Source organism: Barbatula barbatula, assembly GCF_947034865.1.
Source record: "Barbatula barbatula genome assembly, chromosome: 11".
NCBI lineage: Eukaryota > Metazoa > Chordata > Actinopteri > Cypriniformes > Nemacheilidae > Barbatula > Barbatula barbatula.
Genome location: NC_136774.1, coordinates 19,415,494 through 19,436,492, shown reverse-complemented (window position 1 = coordinate 19,436,492; position 20,999 = coordinate 19,415,494). Strand labels below are relative to the sequence as shown.

The following is a 20,999-nucleotide window of genomic DNA, read 5'->3' as shown; positions in this document are numbered from 1 at the left end:
AGAATGAGCTATTTCCATCTACATATATCGCGGGTCCCCTCGCATGAAATTCTCCATGTTGTTTCTACAGTAGCCCTTAACGGACAAACTGTACTAGAGAGCGCGTTTCGTAAATACGAAACTTCGAAGCATCTTAGCACTGTGTCAGCCACCGTAGTGCTTCGGAAGGTGTGTGGAGTGAGCCGTTTGTTGCAATTCCCAACCTCACCGCTAGATTTCATACAACGGACCTTTAAAAAGGCTGCTTTGAGATGGCTGGCAATTGGATTTGCTCTTACGTGAGACGAACCAACTACACGTATAACTCCTTTAAAAATTATACCTACACGAAAATCCTCGTAGGCTATTATTCACGTAATACCTCACACGTTTTCTGACTGGCTTACAGGGAGGACTTTAGGACCGGGGAAGAGTTGCAGCGCTGCATTCCAGCACTTTTTCCAAAGGATCTCTTTATTGTGAGAATGGCTCCACACCTCCCTGTCTCACATCACATATACGCCAGTTAGAGACACACGTTCAGTGATCACCTGTGGTACACTATAGGTGAGGTGACCATTACACACTTTGTCGTCTTATTGGACTAACTGTCTGCTCTTCCTCTTTGGAATGAGTTTTTTCAGACGCAACAAGAAGAATGAGGACAAAAAGTAAGTTGGCTGTCATTGTTTTCTGATATTGACTGATTGCATCGTCTGATAACGTTCTGTAATTTATTGTCTTTAAGTAAAGTCCCGAAATATCAATTTTGAATAAAGGCAAGTAAAGCTGCACGTTGGAATTAAAAACCATCTTGAATTTACGCTTTTTTTAAAGGTAATGACGTCTCAGTTAGCGCAGCAGTTTAACATTTAATAGTTGTATATCTTTTTTATGCTTTATTGGACAAAATAATGTTTCTCACGATACGTGACGTAGTCTCAAGTTAATCAAAAGGCGTAATGTCATCACCAACGTAACGGTTGATGTCATACAGGTATGAGATTTGGAGAAAGATGATTGGATGTTAGTTGGTAGGTGCGTTCGACCGCGTGCGGCGTTGCGCAGAGCGATCGCCGTGTCGCGTCAAAGTACCGCGAGAGTTATCCGAGCGCAGTCCTTTAAAAAAGCTCCCGCGGTACTTTGATGCAGGTTGGTCTGCGCAGAGCTTCGTTATGTCGAACGTACCTGTTATTAGGCTTGTTTGAGATGAGCAAAATCTGCGCAGAACCGATCACCGGTGATCACCGCGAGCTGCATGCCGGTTAATGCCGGTTAGAAAAGTGTCCGAGTTACGTCCGCCTTGCTCTGATGTCATGCTGACGTGTGCAAAAAAACTCTCGCGACGGCGAGGCGGCTGTGTCGGATTGAGCAGTCGAGCGCAGTTGCTCTCCTCCGACTGCGCTATTGAAAAGCATGATGGGAAACGACTGACTGACGACACAGCTTCATGCTCATTGGCTGAGAATGTCGACTGATGCATTTTCTCTTTATTCTAAGAATTAAATTACCCATCTGTTTATTTATATTAACATGCAAACGAAACAAAAACCAAACACGCCCAGTGACGTTAAGAATTAGGACATGCGTTTATTTTATATTTCTCTTCAATAGAATTCTTCCTTGTTGTAATTTTCACTTTATTCTATTGTATGTTTGTGTGAATTAATAAATGAATCCATTAAAAATATACATGCACACATACATATCTAAATGGACTGTTTAGTCATTATGCCTCATCTTTGTGTGGTTTCATCTGAGAAGTGTCTGGGTCTTAAAACAAGGGAAGAAATTCTGAAGAATGTTTGCTACAATACAGCTTTGACTTGCATGGTATGGAAAAATACTATGGACGTGAAATGGTGGCAGAAACCTGATGTTCTTAAATATTATAAACATTTGTTATGACCTCTGTCTCTCAAAAGCAACTTGCAATTTTCTTCATTTACCATTAGTTCATACAATCCATGAAAATGTCTTACATGTTGTTGTGTAAGCTGTTTATTTGGACATTATTTCACAGTACATTCTGTGATTATTATTGTAACCATCTTCATGTAAAAACAGTGGTATTTCGATTACATCCACTTCGTCTGCGATAAAAAACGCGAACGCGATCTCCTCCACTGTTCACGTTTACAAGTGACAAAACAGCGAGATTCACGAAGTGTCCGACTTCAAAGGTCTTTTTTGACCCCTCCCCTTACTGCAGCCGCCTACTCTCACCTACATTTCAGGCGAGGCAAGGCGCATCTCAAACAAGCCTATTTATGTAATAACCCCTCCCTCCTCATTACAAGCACGTCACATGTGCTGTACGTCGTCGGCTGTTAATCCTTAACAATGTTTATTATTTTATGACAGAGGTGTCGATTTACCGGTCTTGTGTATAGTTTGTAAGAAAACAGACTAAAGTTTTGAAAGAACATTTTTGTTTATCAAGTGATTTCGTTTATTTGTATGTGTTTTGAGTAATTGAAGCGTAATGTATTGTACTATTTGTCCAAATAAAGTCATGAATGAGATACACAATGACTTGATAATATTCAGTTAAAATCTTATGTTCAGGGGTTTCCAAAGACAAAACTGGGACAATAAAAGGAAATCCCAATTGGTGGCATAGTGCAAAATTTGTGCTCAGGAAAAGAATATAAGGTCCCACTTATTTTGATCTTGTTTTAGGGATCCACTCAAGACTGAAGATGTGCTGGACAGCCCCACCTCTCCACAACAGTGAGTGTGGCACACTTAAAACAACCCGCATTATCTTTATGGGATTTTTTTACAGATATACTCGTCGTTGCTTTGTGTGTGGTTGACGTTAACAATCTTTCAATAATGGATCAACACCCATTAATCTGACACCCACCGTTAATATAATGATAACAGATCAGAACATCTATTCAGTTGCCGTTATCATCAGCTTCTCACATTTCTTTTTTTGTTTCCTCTCTTGTTAGGTCCCCTATCATAGAGAAAGACAGGCTGGACCCTGTCATCACTGATTATGGGTAGGATTCCACTTCCGCTTTTTCAAACCTTACCATGCACTTTTCTTTGCTGTGGTCATGCCTTGTGAAGAAAAACGATCTAGTGTCTTGAGTGTTCATGCGTAACTGAGCATGAATACAGATCTCCTGATAAACCTCACGGGTAAATACGATCATCTTACCTCCCACAATGCACTGCATCAATTATATGGCATACTTTGTGTTGGAAAAGGAAAGTTAGTAAGGCTTTTACCGTAGATTTGAGTGAAATCGAAGTCCTTGAATCTTTGGAGATTAACACCTTGCTAGAAAGATTTAATGATTGTCTTATAAAGGGCATGTTCTTAGCACCCTCCGCATGTATTATTCATAGGTTCACTCCAGTTGGCATCTAAGCTACAACCAAAAGGCTGCATCATGTTTGTTTTACAGTGTCTATGAGTGTACAGATCTATCTATACATTCGTATATATCAAATTCATAACAGTTTGATAGGTAACAGTGCATGCACATATAACATGCACACTCACGCACATTATTTGTGCATGCATTAATGCCTGTTAAAGTTATTATGTAAAAGTAATTATCTATCAGACATGTTTTTGTCTTTTGTGAGTGTGTCTCTGTAACTGCTCATAATGCCCTCTCCTCTGCAAGCATGAGTATCTTTTAAGTGGCTTTTATGAATATAGTGTAGCAGCTTAAGCTCTATCACATCAAAGCAAATTATTTTGGTTAATGATCGCAAACTTTTGTTGAATTTTGTCCTGACAGGTTTGCCTTGTGAACAGTGTTTCAGATACAAAACCATGCCTACTATCAGAGCCCATTAACACATTGATGTTCAGGGAAGAGTTTGTTATTCAGGGTTTATGCTGAGGTCAGCTCTGCTTGGAAACTCTTGCCCCTGCTGTACATTAAAATGACCTCAATTCCTCCATTTATTTAAATGTAAAATAAGCACCCAAAATTCATACGTTCAAATTCAAAACATGATTTTCATTAAAAACTTCATTCCACTATTTAAAAAACAGTAAAATAACCTTTAAAATGAATAACGCTTCAGTTTTTTGACATATGACGAACTTAAAGTAGCAATTACATGAATTATCATCGTAGATATAAAATAAGCATTTTAAAATTGTTGAATGAATTCCAACTTATTTGGGTATGCTTAGGTGGCAAACTTGGGAAAAGTAGCAGTTTTGTACCGATCAGATTATGAGAAAAAAAGTTATTTAAGAAAACAAAATCATATTGCCCAGATATGTCCCCAGCATCACTTAAGGGTTCAATGGATATTTCACCCACAAAATGATTTCATTTATTTACCCCATCTCGCTCAAAACCTGCAAATGACTCTTGCATCTACACAGCACGTTTGCAAGATCACTAGGGTTAATGAATGTGGGTTCATTGGACATGTATTTAGGTCTAAATGATATTAAGCATGTTATCAAGTTCTTCATGTGAACACCACACTACCAGAATGTGTTTAGTTTAAGGAAGTCTGATGAATAGTGAGAGAGAGCTGTTTATATTCACTGCAGTGGGAATGAATTGTGAATGTGTGCGTGAGAAGAATCACATTACTGAAGTAAAACGTTATTATTCAGGCTGACGCTCGTAATCGCTCACGCACCGGCATTGAATCCCGGCTCTCCTACCTCACTACAGTCACTTTCTTTTTAAGTTCCAGTGTATGAAATTTTGTGGCATCTTTGCGGTAAAGTTGCGAAATGCAACCAACAGCTCACTCCACCCCTTCCCCTTTGAACCACTACGGTGGCTCTCACAGGACTAAAGGCTGGACACAAACACTTGCAGAGAGTTTTTAGAAAGAAAACTGGCATTACAGACTATAGAAATCTGCAGACTAGGGACTTTCTGCAACAAATGAAGTGTATTCCAGCCTTAAGATGTCGTCAGGTTTTTGCTTCTTTGCCGAAGGAGATAAAGTATTTACGAAAACTCGTTCTGTAGATCAGTAATGTAGAAACAACATGGCCAATTCCATGCAAGGAGACCTGCGGTAGATGTGCTCATTCTAAGGTAATGAAAACATTATGAAAGGTCTTTATACTCAATTCAAGAAGACATAGTTATGTTTATTAAATTGCATTTCTGTCAATAGAGCTTCCAAAAAATACACATAGGACCTTAAAGTCCATACAGCTTGGATGTTTTCCTTAAAGCAGACTTACTAATAATCTCTGAAATCCATGCAGTGTTTTTCTGTTTCATTTCAAATTGTAGCTAATATTATAACTTTTTATTTAATTAGAGAAAAAGGAAAATAGAGGGTTTGTCAATTTCTGGCTTTGTTTTATATTCACTCTATATATTCTACTCTTCTGTCTATAGTTTTCAAACTAGTTTTTTTCTCTCTCAAACACATCTTCTCTCTCCTCAACATGCCTCAGGCTGTGTCACTGATCAGCGGTCTGCAGCTGTCCTCTGCCTCTCGTGATCTCTCCGCTCTTGAGCACTGATTTACAGGCTTGTCCTAGTGCTGTTGAATATGTTCAGATAAGTTCAGATTGTCCCCTCTGTTGCTTAAAGAACTTGCACAACCCCTGCTGCATTGCTGACCAATTAGAAGCCAGGACGCAGTGTGAAGCATCAGGACGATGCTGAGAAGAGGAGGAGGCTGAGGTGGTGAGATGTGTGTGTGTTCGTTTTGTTAGAAGGCGGGCAGACAGCGGGATAGTCAATCAGAATGTTCACTTTTTCTCTGTGTGATGGTCATCCCATTCTTATTAAGCTCTGCGTTCCTGCCCTGTTGTCCTCTCTGCAGCTTGACTGAGTGTGTGTGTGTGAGAGACTGTGTGTGTGTGTGCCGCAGCCAGAGGGAAGCTGCTGCTTTGCTGATAGAAGCCAGTACGAAGGCCCGTTTTCACACACACTGTGAATTACTCTGCGTCTGCCTCTCTCTAATTTTATCTCTGTTACCTCTCTCTCGCTTTTCCGCACTCTTCGGTCTCACTGTACCAGATGAAAATGTCAGGAGAAACTCTGTCAAACGGGTAAGACCGCCGTACAGCTGACAGCGTGTTGTTCTGTGTGAATGTGTTTTGCAGTGATTGAAGACTTTCTTAACAGACACTGTAATGCTTTATAAGCTGCATAACCAGAAAAGCAGGGGAGGTTTGGGAAATATTAGACAGGTAATTGTTTTGGATGCCCTTGCTGCGTTGTTCTGAATTCATTTGTTGGAGTGTAGAGAATGGCTTTTGTGAGTCTCGAGGGAGTGTTAAGCATCAGATCTTTTAGCATTGTGAATGCATGTTGTTTGTTTTAGTCATTCCGGTGATGTTCTTAGAATCGTTTAGCGTCATCACCACGTTTAGTTTGCTTAGCACTTTACAAATGCAAGGAGAGCAAAGGTTGGTTGTGTCGTAGCATCTGAACAAACCTGTGCCCACTTCCTCTCGCTAGTTTCGTTCCTGTCCTGATATCAGATATCTATGTCAGGGAGGAAATTCTCTCTTGTGTCCTGTGAAGGAGAATCTGGGTCTTGACTGTAATCTAGGGATAATGTACGTACTGAATCAGTGTTGTTTTGGGGTTGGTGGTGACACGCAGGAAAGAGAAATCGCAATATCGGACTCTGATGGAGTTGTTCCTTCTAGATGTTGAAATAGAGACCAAATAGAGACTTCAGTATGTGCATATATGTATAAGAAAAAATTAAGAGACCATTTTAAAATTATTTTAAGTTTTTCTGAGTTTACCGTTTACTGGTATGTGTTTAGGTAAAATATTCCCAAAAGTCAAATTAAATTATTGTTTTTATTTGCATTTTAAGCAGAAAAAAAACAGGTCAAAATAACAGACAAGATGGGTTGTATTTTTTCAGATCTCCAATACTGCAAAGAAAACACAACAAGCAACACAACAGGAATATTTGCACATGCATTTAGAAAAAGTTCTGAATTAATTTTTATGTGATAACCTTTATTTTATCACAGTTTTCATGTGTCTTGTTGTGCTGTTAGTCTTTCACATTGCTGTTGGATGACTCCGTCACTCCTGAAGTTTGAGTTTGCAACAATAGTTACATGTGTGTATATTTTTATATTTTACATTTTTAGAAGAAACGTCTAAGTCAAAGTTAACATTAATGTGACAAAGAACTGGGAACACAAAGTGCCAGAAGTGGACATGTGAAAGTCATCTGCCAGTCATTACCCATGTGAGAGTGTGGAGAGACCGGACAGCAAAACCACTCTATAGTTCTCCGGGTCCAGCCTGAGCTACAAGACGGGTCCTATCTCCTTAGCAGGTCTCAACATAAAGAACGCCTCTGTATGAGCTGCCGTTTGGAATGCAAAGACGTGGCGTTCATTTAGTCACACTTAATGATTTGATTTGCCTCAGTGGAGAAAGCCAGAGAGCCATTGTCACAAAAGTTCTCAATTCCTGGTTAATTTGTCCACGTTGACAGAAGTTCTACGAACAGGGTGTTTAGGGAAGGAAGAACTGTATGTAAGAGCTCGTTGGGTATTATTAGATTATAGGCAGCGTGCTATAATCTCAGTGGGGCACGTCAGAGGTCAGTACCATTACAAATTTGAGCTCAATTTGGTGATATATTTAAATGGAGAGATACAATGGGCTTTGATCGTGTCCTTTACTGTCGCCTCCGACTTTTTTCGAATAACAAACAGCAGCTCCCTAAAATTGTATAATCTTACGGTTTAAATGTGTGTTCCGTTTACAATCATGCAAACAACGTTTTACAGTGTATTATGATTTTTCTTTGCTGTTTTCGAAATTCTGGCATTTACAAATATAGCCAAAGTACACTACACACACACACACCTGTGTGTCAGTGCTGTTTGAAGGTAACAGCGTTCTTGGTGCTCTTCGATCTAAATTGAGCACTCTGGAGGGGATTCTCTGCAACGGAGAGCTGTGACACGAAACGGGTCGTGTGGAAGTAGTGTGAGATGTTCTGTAGATGCTCACAAAGGCCTGCTGTGTGAGCATAAGCTTCCTGTCCAGATATAACATCTAAATCCAGATCCTGTCCAGATACAAACAGTGTATTTATCCATATTTATTTATTTGTCCTATATTGTAACTTACTGATTTGGTTTGGTTGGGTAAAAATATCTGATAGGGTTAGTATTTAAATTGTTGGTATGATGACTTTTACTTTCGTTCAGACATTTTTTTTATTTGAATTAATAATATAGTTCTCATAAAGAGGTGGTGATTTACTCACCGTAATATTGTTCCAAAAATATATGACTTTACGCTTTATTTTTTTATAATGAAAGTGAATGGGTATTGGAACTGTAACAAAGTAACAAACAAACAAAAAAATCGTAAGTCGTCAATACAACTCATGTAACCTACTAAATTCAAGTCTTGTGTTCCGCTGGTGGGGAGTTCATGACAGAATTATTCCGACTTGTAGGTGCACTCTCCTTTAAGACTGATGGTTTTAGAAATATTCGCGTTATTTATAACCATCTCTTATTTTTCTGTTTTAAATGATCCATCTTCTTTTTGTATGTTTTTGTGTGTTAGGTCGGAGAAATCTGACCTCTCCTTGGCTCTTCAAGACTGCATGACAGCACTGGATCTGTTCCTACAAAATGAGTTTGATGAGGCTCTTACCAGACTGAAGAGCAGGTAAGGCTGCATGTGTTTCATAATCTAAAGAGTTTAAACTGATTTGCTTATGTTTTTTACCCAGTTAGCCCTTAATATTCATTTGAGGTGTGGGTGGATAGCTTTGTTGGCTTATATCACTCAGCATTCACCTAGCAACACCCTGGCAACCACACAAAACTTCTTAGCCACAGCATGGTAATGTGCAAGATACCCATGTGCTTTGTGTATTAGACAGTACATGTATAATCTTGGATGCCACCTTAGAAGGTAGCTACCTATGTTTGCAGTGGCAGCCACGGAGTTGTAGAACAAAACTAATGGGAGTTTTGTATGGGAAGTTATCATGTGTGTTGCAAGTGTATTCAATAATCTACATTATAATCTTCTTATATTGTTCCTGTTACATTTAGTTTTTTGAGGTTGAGGTGCGTTTATCCACAATTAGTCATTAAATGGGTGTTTCTCGGTTAAATCTCACATATCCCAAATCTACTGAATATGTTCCGCTCTCTTGAGATTTGCTTCTACACATTTCCTTGTTCGTATACCACACCCTGTTTCCATCTGTATGCTGGGTGTTAGATCTCTGACATTACTCTCCTTCACACCACCCACAGCTGTGGATGGGCGTGTATCTGTGTGCATGTCATTATTAATCTGTACATTTCTCCATCTTGTTGGGTTTTATTACTTATTTTATAGGTCAGTCTGAATAACAGACGACGTATGTCTCCTCCATTTATGCAATTATTTTTAGAACTATAAACAAGCATTGAAAAGCTATCAAGTAGGAAGCGATTTAATGGAGGAAAGACACGCACAGACCTAAACCTTCTCGTTGCTTGAACTTGCCTAGTGAAGTCACAGTTTTGTGATTAACTAATGGGTTTGCATTAGTCGCGTCCCACCCCATTCCAACCAGCAGGGCTCGGAGCTGATGATAGATATACGGAGAAAGTTTACAAACAGTTGAAGAAAGTGAAAAAAGAGTAATGCTTGAATCAGTGTTAAAACCTCATGTCTGTACAGGTCCAGATTGAACAATGATAGAACAGATCAAACAAGATCAGATCTGGGAAGATCAGCCTCTCCTTCCTGTTATATTCTTTCACAAATGACTTATGATTTACCTGGAATAGTTAATTTGGATTTATTAACAGAATTGGTTATATGACGTGATGAGCTTTCTAGACATTTTCTTATCTCTCATAACTCTCTTTAAGAGAAAGTTCACCCAAAATAAAGATCCTGTCATTTAGTCTTAATATCGTTTGTAACCAGTGCGAATTTCTTTCTTTTGAAGAACACGAAAGGATGTTCATTTAATGAAGATTGAAAAAAAATGATATAAGAGGGATAAATTATTACAATAAATCAAATAAATTGAAGAAAATGGACTTAACATTTGAATAAGCACCCAAGAAAGTATGTGTGGCTCGCTGAAAGCAACAACGCTGACATCGTTTTACAAGTCAGCTCATTCTTCTTTATCCACATAATGATTAGGTTCCATGACAAAGCAGGTATGTGAACAGACGTTTGTGTGGTATGCATTGTGTAGGGAGGGGTCAGAATGGTTGTTCACCAGTCGTCCACTGGCGATGGAATCTATTTCTTCATTATAGGATTTTAAAAAAACACGAGGACACAAAAAATTTGCCACATTCCTGCGCATCTGTCACACCAGCGGTAGTCTATTTCTAGCTGTAAACCTGTTCAGCTGGAGGCTCAAGGCAGGAATGTTGGACCAGGAGTGTCACATTCTGTCCTGTTCGTGAAAGGACTAAACCAACACAGGAATGAATTAAACATATAGCTCACTTAAGTTTGTTTGCCTTTAAACTAAAAGCAAAAATAGTCAACTAAAAGTTCAATGGCGCTTTAATTCTTAAGTTAAATGAAATTGTGTCAAAGTTACAACCTGCAGTTCATTACGAATTTATCCATTTATAAAAAAAACAGAATTTCTGATGATGAAAATAATAAGACATTCTCCGAAGACATGATAAAAAGATTCAAGAATAGTGTGGTTTTCTGTTTCTTTTCATAGCGTATTTAGAGTGATGATATCACTCTGCGTGCTGTGTGGTTATCAATCTGGTCTATTCAGATTCAGAGGTGATCTTTCTCGTAGTCGTGGCTCCTTCTCTGCTATATATAGATCTAATGTCTTTGTGTTCTCTGGCAGGAATAAAGACAGCATGTACCACGCACTTACATATGCCACCATACTGGAAATGCAGGCCATGATGACCTTTAACCCGGAGGATATCTTGACAGCGGGAAACACTATGAAAGAAGCGCAGGCTTTGTGCCAACGGTGTGTTCCGATATTTTAACTATGTTATGATGTCATCTTACAATATATGGCCGGGTGTATTGTTTTTGTTGATGTACTATAATATAGGCCTACATAAAGCAGGGTCCAAAAATCTGAGAAGACAGACGGTATATGAGATTTGTAATCTTGGAAATATGACTTTTTCTCCTGTGTAACACAAAAGGAGATATTTTGAGAAATGTCTCAGTGATTTCGTATCCATACAATGAAAGTCAATGATGGCCAATGTTGTTCGCTTACCAACATTTTAAAAATACTTTGTCGTATTCTGCAAAAGAAAGAAAGTCATACAGGTTTGGAATGATATGAGGGTGGATAAATGATTGAATGATTTTCAGGTTCCTCTCAGTTATGTCACATTTGGATAGGTGATATAATCCTACAATGCTGCAGGTTTAAGGGTATCACTGCATACCAGATTGGAGAGGAATTTCAGAAGCCAGCGACACACTGTGTTGGGGGGGTGTTAAAATCTGCTGTATGCTTGCGTTTCCAGGCACCACACACACACACCCTCTGGAAGTCCATCACGTCATACCAAGCCCTATAGAAATGGAATGTGACTGCCAGCTGATTCCATTAAACATACACGCACACATAAGCCCTTTAACCTTCAATACGTCACTTATTCGGTCTGTGATAACAGCTACCACACAGCCAAAATACAATTATTATACTTTCATTATTTCTTTCATCGTCCAAACCTGTATGACTTTAGTCTGCCAGACATCAAATATTTAGTTTTTGTTTTTATTTAGGTTAACTGTCGCTTTAAAAACTATGTAAGACAATGTGAAGCACAACTAAGAGAAAGATATAACTTATAGGCAACAAAGATTTACTGATTTGACAAATAAACACTTTCTTAACTTTTATACACCCCTTGGAACCTATTTAAATACGTCTTGGAGTTGCGGCCTACATGTCTATACCCCGGCATTCATTTGTATGTCTTGTATTTGTGTCTGCTAAATGACTAAATGTAAATGTAATGTAAATGTGTCAATTTAATAGAAGCCAAACTAACTCAGAATATTTGTTTATGTATGTTTAGTTTCACAGCTATAATTTGCTTAAATCCAATTGTTTTACAATTTTGTTTTACAATAAATCAATCGATTTTGAGTCGGGTGTACTCTTGACTGCCATACAAACTTTAACACACTGGATTATAACAGAGAATGTGTATGTGTATGTGAATGTGTGTATGTTCTGTAGTGTCCTCTTCTGAGAGCCATTGTGTTGTTATAGCTCAGCACTGATAAAACTGTGTTTGTCATTACAGGTACCGTAAAAAGTCTTCATTCAACAGCAAAAACTTCACAGAAGGTGGGAATCTATATAAATCCTTTATCAAATTTTATGAATACATAATTTTATGAAGTCAAATTTATATTTTGAGATTGTTACTGTAAAATGTACAGTGACCCCAAAAAGTATCGATACTTTAAGCATTACGGTAAAAAAGTGGATTTAATTGTAAAGAAACAGCACATACGTTTTTTGCAAAACATTAAAAGCTTGTTAGGTTTCAACTGATAAAGACACTGATAAATCTATATTGTTTAAATTTAAGAAAAACTAATTTTCCAATTTATCGTGATTAAATGCATCTACAATAGCTTCTCAAAGGTTTCTTGTTGCCATGATGATATTTATTCAAACATTTTTCAAAGAGAATATGTGAAGATATACTGAAACCCTATTTCCGTTTTGTCCTCTACAGAGGAGATCCATGCTGAAGTGTGCTATGCTGAATGTCTTCTCCAGAGGGCAGCACTCACTTTCTTGCAGGTGAGTAAATCCACTTTGTTGCTGCGAGTGAGGTAAAAGCATTACAGAGAAATTGTTTATCTAAAATATATCAATGAAACTAAATTTCAATTTGTAATGGCATTTTTGCAGGATGAAAACATGATCAGCTTCATCAAGGGTGGAATAAAAGTGAGAAACAGTTATCAAATATACAAGTAAGTCCTCATTCAACTGAGAATTGTTTGATTAGATTTTATTTCATTGCACATAAATATTTGACAGCGCAAAATGACCCAAACTCCTACAAAACATCCACACACAGGCATTTAGTAAAGCAATGTGTATATGTGTATTTTCTATATATTACCTCATAAATATGGGAACCTCTTAAAACGGCATGTAAGGCTGTACTAGTAAATTGGTTCATATCTGGACAAAATAATGCCTTTCTATAAATTTAAAGAGGATAAAGGTGTCTCTAAAGGTTGGTGTTAAGGTGTAGTATATTGAAAATAATAATTTGTCTAGGAACCTTAAAATGTGCTGTATTAAATGCACCTTAAAGGAGAAGTTCACCATTCAAACCTGTATAGGACTATGTGCAACACAAAGGTGGATATTTCTGAGAAATGTCCTTGTGGTTTTGTGTTCATACAATGGAAGTCAATGGGGGCATATGTTGTTTGGTGACCCGCGTTTTAAATATCATAAACATTAAATAATTGTCATTTTACATGTGTTTGTGATTTATTTCAAGGGAGCTACATACATTCCTGAAGTCCTCAGGTTATGTGAATGGTGTCAATCACTGTCATTTTGAAGGAGGAGTTAAGCTCGGGGTCGGGGCCTTTAATCTGGTGAGTTATGTTATCTGTGGACCTCTGTTTTTTTAAAGACAACTTCGGACCCGTCTAAAATAAGACCTGAACATTAATGAATCCAAGCATTGAGTTCACTTTGGTACAGGGCGGTTTTCTAAACCTTTCACCTGTTTCTCTCAGATGTTGTCGCTGTTGCCAACGAGGACTCTCAAGTTGTTGGAATTTGTGGGCATCTCTGGTAACAAAGTGAGTATTGTGTACTAGCAAGCTTAGTTTGGCTTTGCTCACATTTGGCGTGCGCTAACGAAACCGAATCTGAGCTTGCTTATTTTTTCTGGCAGTAAAGTGTGTCAGTGCGTATGCTGGTGCTTTTTAAACCAGATGTAGCAAAGCATAAATATTAGTGAATGATGGCCTGATCTTACTTTGGTGTGTTGTGTCTGTCCATCTTGGGTATGTTTGATATGGTTATCCTTTAACCCACATGGTGTGTATTTGTGTGTGTGCTGTAGGAGTGTGGTCTTGACCAGCTTCAGGAGGGGTCAGCCGATCACACATTCAGGTCCTTTCTATGTACCATGTTGTTACTTTGCTACCACACCTTCATGAGCTTCATTCTGGGTATGGATTTTCATCAGCATGGTGTCTTAAATAAAGTGATCTGCCCCTGAACAACAATCATCAATCAAATATTGCCAGTTTAGATAGCCAAAGTATGTAACATTGTGCTGTTCTGTGTTGTCTCATATTGTGGGATTTAGGCACTGGAGAGGGAGACGTAGAAGATGCAGAAAAATTACTCCAGCCTTATCTGAAAAAGTATCCAAAGGTACTCGACAGTCCTATTCAAAATACATTAATGCAGGATTGAGCTGGAGTATTTTCACATGCTCATGTTGACACAGGATACAAAAGATATTTTGAAGAAAGTTGGTAGCCGAACAGCGCCAGCACATATTCACGTGTGTGGACTCGAAACGTCCAATCAAAAACGAAAGTCAATGGCTGCCAGTTAAAAACATTCTTCAAGGTATCTTCTTTTGTGTTCTGCGGAAGAAAGTCATAAAGGTTTGAAATGACACAAGGACAATAAAATATGAATAAAAGTCAAGTTTATTTCTATGGTGCTTTTCAGAATTTTGCAACTGCACACAAAACATGTTGTGAAACAAATACAATAAAGAAAAGTAGAAAGAAAAAAAGAGTAGGAATAAGAGCAATAATATATAGTGCACACGTGGAAAGAAAAAGAAAAATGTATAAATGGCAATATACAGCATATAAGCATAAAAACATGAAAAAGATCAAATACATTTAATACATTAGCAACACTATCTGTATAAAGTAATAGTTTTAATTAGGTTTTTTTCAGACTGGATAAACTCTATTAAGTATGTGCATAAAATTAATGTTTAAAAACGAAATAGACATAACTTGTTTGTGTCTTCCAGGGATCCATTTTCCTGTTCTTCGCTGGCCGAATAGAGGAAATCAAAGGAAATATAGATGCTGTACGTCATTGTTACTTCCTATCTATTGCAAAGAATACTTTCATTTAGACTATAATTTGCCAGTTGCAAGTGTGTGCATGTGATTCTACAAATATGTTCTTGTCCTGCAGGCTATCAAGCGTTTTGAGGAGTGCTGTGAGGCCCAGCAGCACTGGAAACAGTTCCATCACATGTGTTACTGGGAACTGATGTGGTGTTTCACATATAAGAGACAATGGAAGATGGCCTACATTTATGCAGATCTGCTTAGCAAAGAGAACACCTGGTCCAAGGTGACGCCCCAAAACACACGGTGTACTGGTGCACGAAATAGATAGTGAAGAGGTCACTTGATCGATCTTTGTGTTAACCAAAGTACATCTTTTAATTATCATCTAGTGTGAAAATATGGAACTACGGATTTTGTTCAGATTTAAAGGCTGCGCTGATATGACACGAATGAAGACCATTATTCTCCAGCTGGGATGTTTCTGTTTACGATGCAGTTTAAAACCCATCTTTCTCTTCACACACACTTTTCTGCAGGCCATGTACGCATATATGAAAGGTGCTTACCTCAGCATGCTGAGTCGTGAGGAATGCCAGCCTTTCACCGAGGACGAGGTGGCTTTGTTTAGGTAATGGCAAGAGACTTGCGTGTTTTATTGTGTGCGCAGAGGCACTTTGTTAGGAGGATATAACAACAAAATCTACAAATCTATTACAATGTTTAGACGAGAAAAGCTTATTGAATGATTCAATTAAACGATTTAGCTGCATACAACCACAGCATTCAAGCACTGTAATGTCATGTTACTCAAGCTGTGATCATCTTACTTTTAATTGTAGTCTATTGTCATCTTCTTGCCAAAACATGTCATATATACTGTATATATTTTATTAATACAAACCTATGGTGTGTTTGATACTCTTTAGGCAAGTTCCTGGTCTGAAGCAGAAAATAGCTGGAAAGTCATTGCCCACGGAGAAGTTTGCCATCAGAAAAGCCAGACGCTATAATTCAGAAAATCACGTTCCTCTTCCTGCACCGCCATTGGTCAGTGCCTGTACTGAACGAAACAACTGTACAGTAACCGACTATAACAAGAAACATACAATGTATTCTAGCAGATCCCCAAAAATATAATTATGAACTTAATAAACAGATAATAAGCTTTATAAATTGTCGCTCACATGTATCAGACGCTTGCATCTTTGTGAATAAAAATAAACAAAGGGAAACACCTTGACGATGCATTCTTAGCATTCATTGTGCGGATATGTTTACACAACAGGAAATGATGTATATCTGGAACGGCTACACTGTGATCGGGAAGCACAAGGACCTGACCGAGGGCATTCTGGAGACCCTGAACGAGGCCCAGCAGAGGATTGAGCAACAGCAAAGTAATGTTTTGTATTCCAGAGAAAAAACTACATGTATCACAACTGGCTTATTTTCTCTCTCTGCGGGTTTTCTCTCAGGGACCGAGTTTACCACAGATGACCTGTGTGTTGTCAGTCTGCTGAAAGGACTCTGTCTCAAACACTTGGGCCGTAAGGAAGAAGCTGAACAATACTTCACCCTGGTCCTTTGCAAGTCAGTCTAAATCTTAATAATACACAATAATGTAAAGCAAAGTATTATCTGTGTCATTGAAGACTTAAGAGAGATATGGCTTGTTTCCTATTTTTAAGATTTCTAAGACATCCAGTGAGTGATGTCCATTTAGATTAGCATGATTGGTTAAATGACGTGTTTTTGTAATTTTAGTTTTTTAAATATCTGTCACAGATAAAAGAGAAAAAGACCTTATCATTGATTTATCTTGTTTGTGTCACTGTTAAAGCTCTCTCTCTCTCTCTCTCGGTTTGCACGTATGCTTATTTAGTGAAAGTCAGATTAAATATGATCACTACCTGGTGCCAAATGCTCTTCTGGAACATGGTTTGCTGTGTCTGGAGATGGGCAAAATAGAAGAAGCTGTAAGACACTTGGAGGCAGCCAAGTAAGTTCATTATAAACTGTTTTGCACTTTTCCTCTGTGTGTTTTAAACCTTTATACTGCTACATAAAAGTATTGTTCCCTAAAGCCCTTTACACTATTAACTGTAATTTCCACTAGGCAAAATTACAAGAACTACTCCATGGAATCAAGAACACACTTCCGAATTCAGGCAGCGCTGCAGAAGGCACGAGGGACGGTGGAGAACGGAGACCACTGCTCAACCTCAAGTCCTTAATGGCAGCCGAGATCGAGCTTGACACGGGGCGTGGAAGGGCATGTACCAAAAAGAGGACTAAAATGACCACATGACCGATTAAAGCAGAACTAAACATAGATACAAATCATCTCATTCTGAGTATAAACAGGACATGGAAGACAGGGAATTATCAGATAAGGCACACAAATGACGACAGGCTATTATAATTTGCAAATGAACCAATATTGTTTTTGTTTAAAATAGTACATTTACTAAAGTAAACAACAATAATAACATACTGTTAAATCAGGATAGTAAGAACATTGTCAGCTGTGAAACTGTCAATTACTTTTGGTCAAATACTTTTGGAACTTTTATTGGTAATGCTCTCCGCAATCTTTGGTCAACCTGTGACATTATGACTCCAGACATGGCTGTGCCTTTTGTCCAATCGTAATGCATGTTTTATTTGATCTAAGTTTACTTTGCAATATTTGGAGGTTAAATAGGTTTCAGAATCAAGCCTCCAAAGGTAAAATTATGGGTCAAATCTCATGGACTGGACAGTTTCTTTGTACATAATCTGTTTTAGTGTTAAATAAGAAATGGTCTGACTTAATAACAGAAAATAACTTGTAAAATGTACACTGGAATTTTGGGAGGTTGCTTAGTTTTATTTTGCTTTTTTAATATTTATTCACTGTTACGTTGCCTTTGAAACTGTCCAGGTTTAAGTGGGCAGCTGAATGTGTCTTTTAGAAAGGCAGTCTCCTTCATGTGGACTGAGTCCAAATCGTACTTGAGTTCAAACAAACAAGTCTTTTACATGCATGCAGGACAGGCTGGTGTGCAAGTTTCAACCAGCGTGAGGGATGCTTTGATAACCACTGAAGCCTTATGAAAAAAAGAAAAACGTTGAGCTGGTTCAGGACAGAGAATTAGATTTTGTTTCGTATTTGTACACTGCTTTTGAAGCTTTTCACAATAGTGTAAACAATCTTAATAGAGCTAAAAATTGTTCTCCAATGAAGTGTATGTATTTTTGGTTAGACTGTCTTGTATTGCAAGGCCTATTTTAAATTGTGTTTTAGAATAATTTAGCCCCACAACAGCGTGTCTGTTTTATGATATTCAGATCTGCCAAAGTCAAGAAAAAACATCATCAAATCACGTAATACCATGCATTTTATGTTATGGCCTACTTGTAGCATGATGTTCGTTTATTATTGAAAGATCTGACCAGCAAAGTCACACTGACTCATAAATGGTAAAGGAGAAATGTGTACAAATGTGTGTGTTTTATTCTCTTAATGGGGTCAAGCCCAAAAGGGTGGAGACCCGTATTTGTTAGTTTTCATATTAGGGGTCAAGCCCCGAAAGTATATAGGAAAGTTATGAAATTTGGCACACAGATAGAGGACAGTCTCATATGTTATATTAGCAAGTTTGGACTCAATCCCTCTAGCGCCAACAACAGTCCAAAGTTGCACATAGATTTTTGATCGTAACTTCTGAACCACACGCCGTAGAAATAAGAATGTTTCATCTGAATCCTGAGCTCACGCCGATTCAAATACACCCTGTGACGTCATTTTCCGTCATGAAATTTTTTCCCGCCATTTATAATAAATTCAAAAAGCTTACTTTTTCGAACTCGTCCTAGAGCTTTTCACCGATTCCTACGAAATTTGGTATGTAACATCTAGAGACAATGCTGTCAAAAAGCTACCAAAGGACTCTCGATTGGTCAATCCGTTTTCGTACAAGCGCGTCAATGAATTTGACGGAGAGCTCGCCAAAATGGATTGAATACTGTATCTTTGCCAAACTTTCATGGATCGACATGAATGTTTGTAGATGTCATTACAAGCCAGACCCAATGTAACATGCTGTGTTTCGGCACAGCGCAACATAGTGGTCCGAAGTTATTAAACATTTCTATTTATGTTTATAACATCGAAGGGTTAGCCCAAAAATCTGAAAGTTTGCCTCATTAGATGTGGGATGTCATCACGAGTCGAACAATATCCAGTTTCCCATGTCGGTCATTTTGGGTCTCGCTCATATTTACATTTAGTCATTTAGCAGACGCTTTTATCCAAAGCGACTTACAGATGAGGAAACATTGGAAGCAATTATAACAACATAGGCAACAAAATACATAAGTGCATCAAACTAGTCCATTAAAGCCTAGCACAGTATAAAAAGCTAAGAATAGTGAGGTTAGTAATTTTTTTTTTATAAAGAAGGAGAGGGAAGAGAATTAGGATAAATCAATCAGTGACGTGTTGACGGAAGAGATGCGCTTTTAGGCGTTTTTTAAAGATGGCAACCGAGTCTGCTGATCTTGTAGCAGCTGGTAGATCATTCCACCAATGTGGAACAGATCCAGAGAAGGTACGGGAGAGTGACTTTTTTCCTTTTTGGGATGGTACCACTAGTCGTTGTTCCTTTGCAGACCGCAGTGATCTGGCAGGAACATAGATCTGCATTAGCGAGTGGAGATACGATGGTGCAGATCCGGTGTTGGTCTTGTAGGCCAGGAGCAAAGCTTTGAACTTTATGCGGACGGCAACAGGGAGCCAGTGTAACCTGATGAAGAGCGGAGTTACATGCGCTCTCTTCATTATTCATATTGAATAATGTAGCAAAATGCTGTATTTTATGAACACATTAACGTAAAGTTTCGAGCCTGCGCCACCTAGCGGTGAGGATATATATTTACAGGCCTATAACTTTGTATGAGATTGACAGATTTAAGTGGGAGTCCTGTCCTTGCAGAGTCCAACGATACAAAACCTGTTTGGCCTGCAGTTTGATTAAGTAAAAAAAAACGATTTATGGGCACAATGTTGATTTATGGGCACAGTCTGAGAACACACAAAAAAGATGGTAGGGCTGCGCCACCTAGTTGCATTTTAATTAAATAAAACATTAAATAGGTTCTGATTGACTTCAATCGATTGACTCTGACACTTCAAAACTCTGTGTATTTACACAAAAGTTTGTACGGATCATCATTGGCACATCTTGATCGCCCAATAGATATTTGGTGACAGCATCGCCTGTCAGGCAGATCGCTATGAAACTTGGTATGGTTCATCAAGGTCATGCCCCTAGAGGTCAGGAGATGCAACGAAATGTATTAATCTGATTGTAATATACGAGGAAATCAACATAACGTTATTCTGTTCACACTAGTATATTTGTTGTCTCGAGCAGAGTTCATCGATATCAAAGTTATCCTCCTAACTCCTCCTACAAAAGCTGTCTGATTTTCACTGAATTGTGTATATAGCTTCCAGGGACACCCCTTAATAAAGTTAATAAAGGCTTATTGATTGATCAAATGGTTCTCAAATAGAGCCTTAAGGAAAACAAAGCGAGCACACCAAATGATCACGTGGCTGTATTTTCGCGACCCTTTTGTGTATTGAAACGGAACTTGGTTTGCATCATCACTGGAACGACTTGTTCAACTCACACAAGTTTGGTGACAGAACTGTCCACATGCATTTCCCAGTTTGTGCCCTTGTAGGGCTTGGCCCCCGTAATTGCTGCTTGCAGCTATATTTAAATATTCATACTGATACAGGCTTTGGGCTACAGAGGTCAGCAAATCGCGTACATGTGGTGCACGGCTACAGTACAAATAGACTTTCCAGTAAATACATTTTCTAATTTAAAATGAATTGATAAAATTGCATTCTGAATCTTTTCGCTTTTCTCTGTTGTGTACATGACGTCACCACGACTAATCCATACGTAAAAAGCAGTGCTGTGTGTGACGCCA

General features: G+C 38.3%; 1 protein-coding gene across 2 annotated transcripts; it reads left to right on the top strand.

Moving 5' to 3' along the window:
- Positions 1 to 455: 455 nt before the first annotated feature.
- On the top strand, positions 456 to 18,492 carry ttc39a (tetratricopeptide repeat domain 39A). 2 transcript variants are annotated; one of them, XM_079466793.1, is made up of 20 exons: positions 456 to 650; positions 2,662 to 2,712; positions 2,940 to 2,990; positions 8,508 to 8,612; positions 10,783 to 10,914; positions 12,221 to 12,264; positions 12,662 to 12,729; positions 12,841 to 12,905; positions 13,448 to 13,547; positions 13,692 to 13,757; positions 14,024 to 14,132; positions 14,273 to 14,340; positions 14,963 to 15,022; positions 15,133 to 15,294; positions 15,548 to 15,639; positions 15,938 to 16,058; positions 16,297 to 16,408; positions 16,487 to 16,601; positions 16,894 to 17,010; positions 17,128 to 18,492. In XM_079466793.1, exons 1-20 carry the CDS (start codon positions 610 to 612, stop codon positions 17,243 to 17,245), a joined length of 1,797 nt encoding a protein of 598 aa, XP_079322919.1. In that variant the 5' UTR covers positions 456 to 609; the 3' UTR covers positions 17,246 to 18,492. The 2 variants fall into 2 exon arrangements, with proteins under 2 accessions (XP_079322919.1, XP_079322920.1); XM_079466794.1 differs by lacking the exons at positions 456 to 650; positions 2,662 to 2,712; positions 2,940 to 2,990 and adding an exon at positions 5,594 to 5,995.
- The last annotated feature ends 2,507 nt before the right edge of the window (positions 18,493 to 20,999 follow it).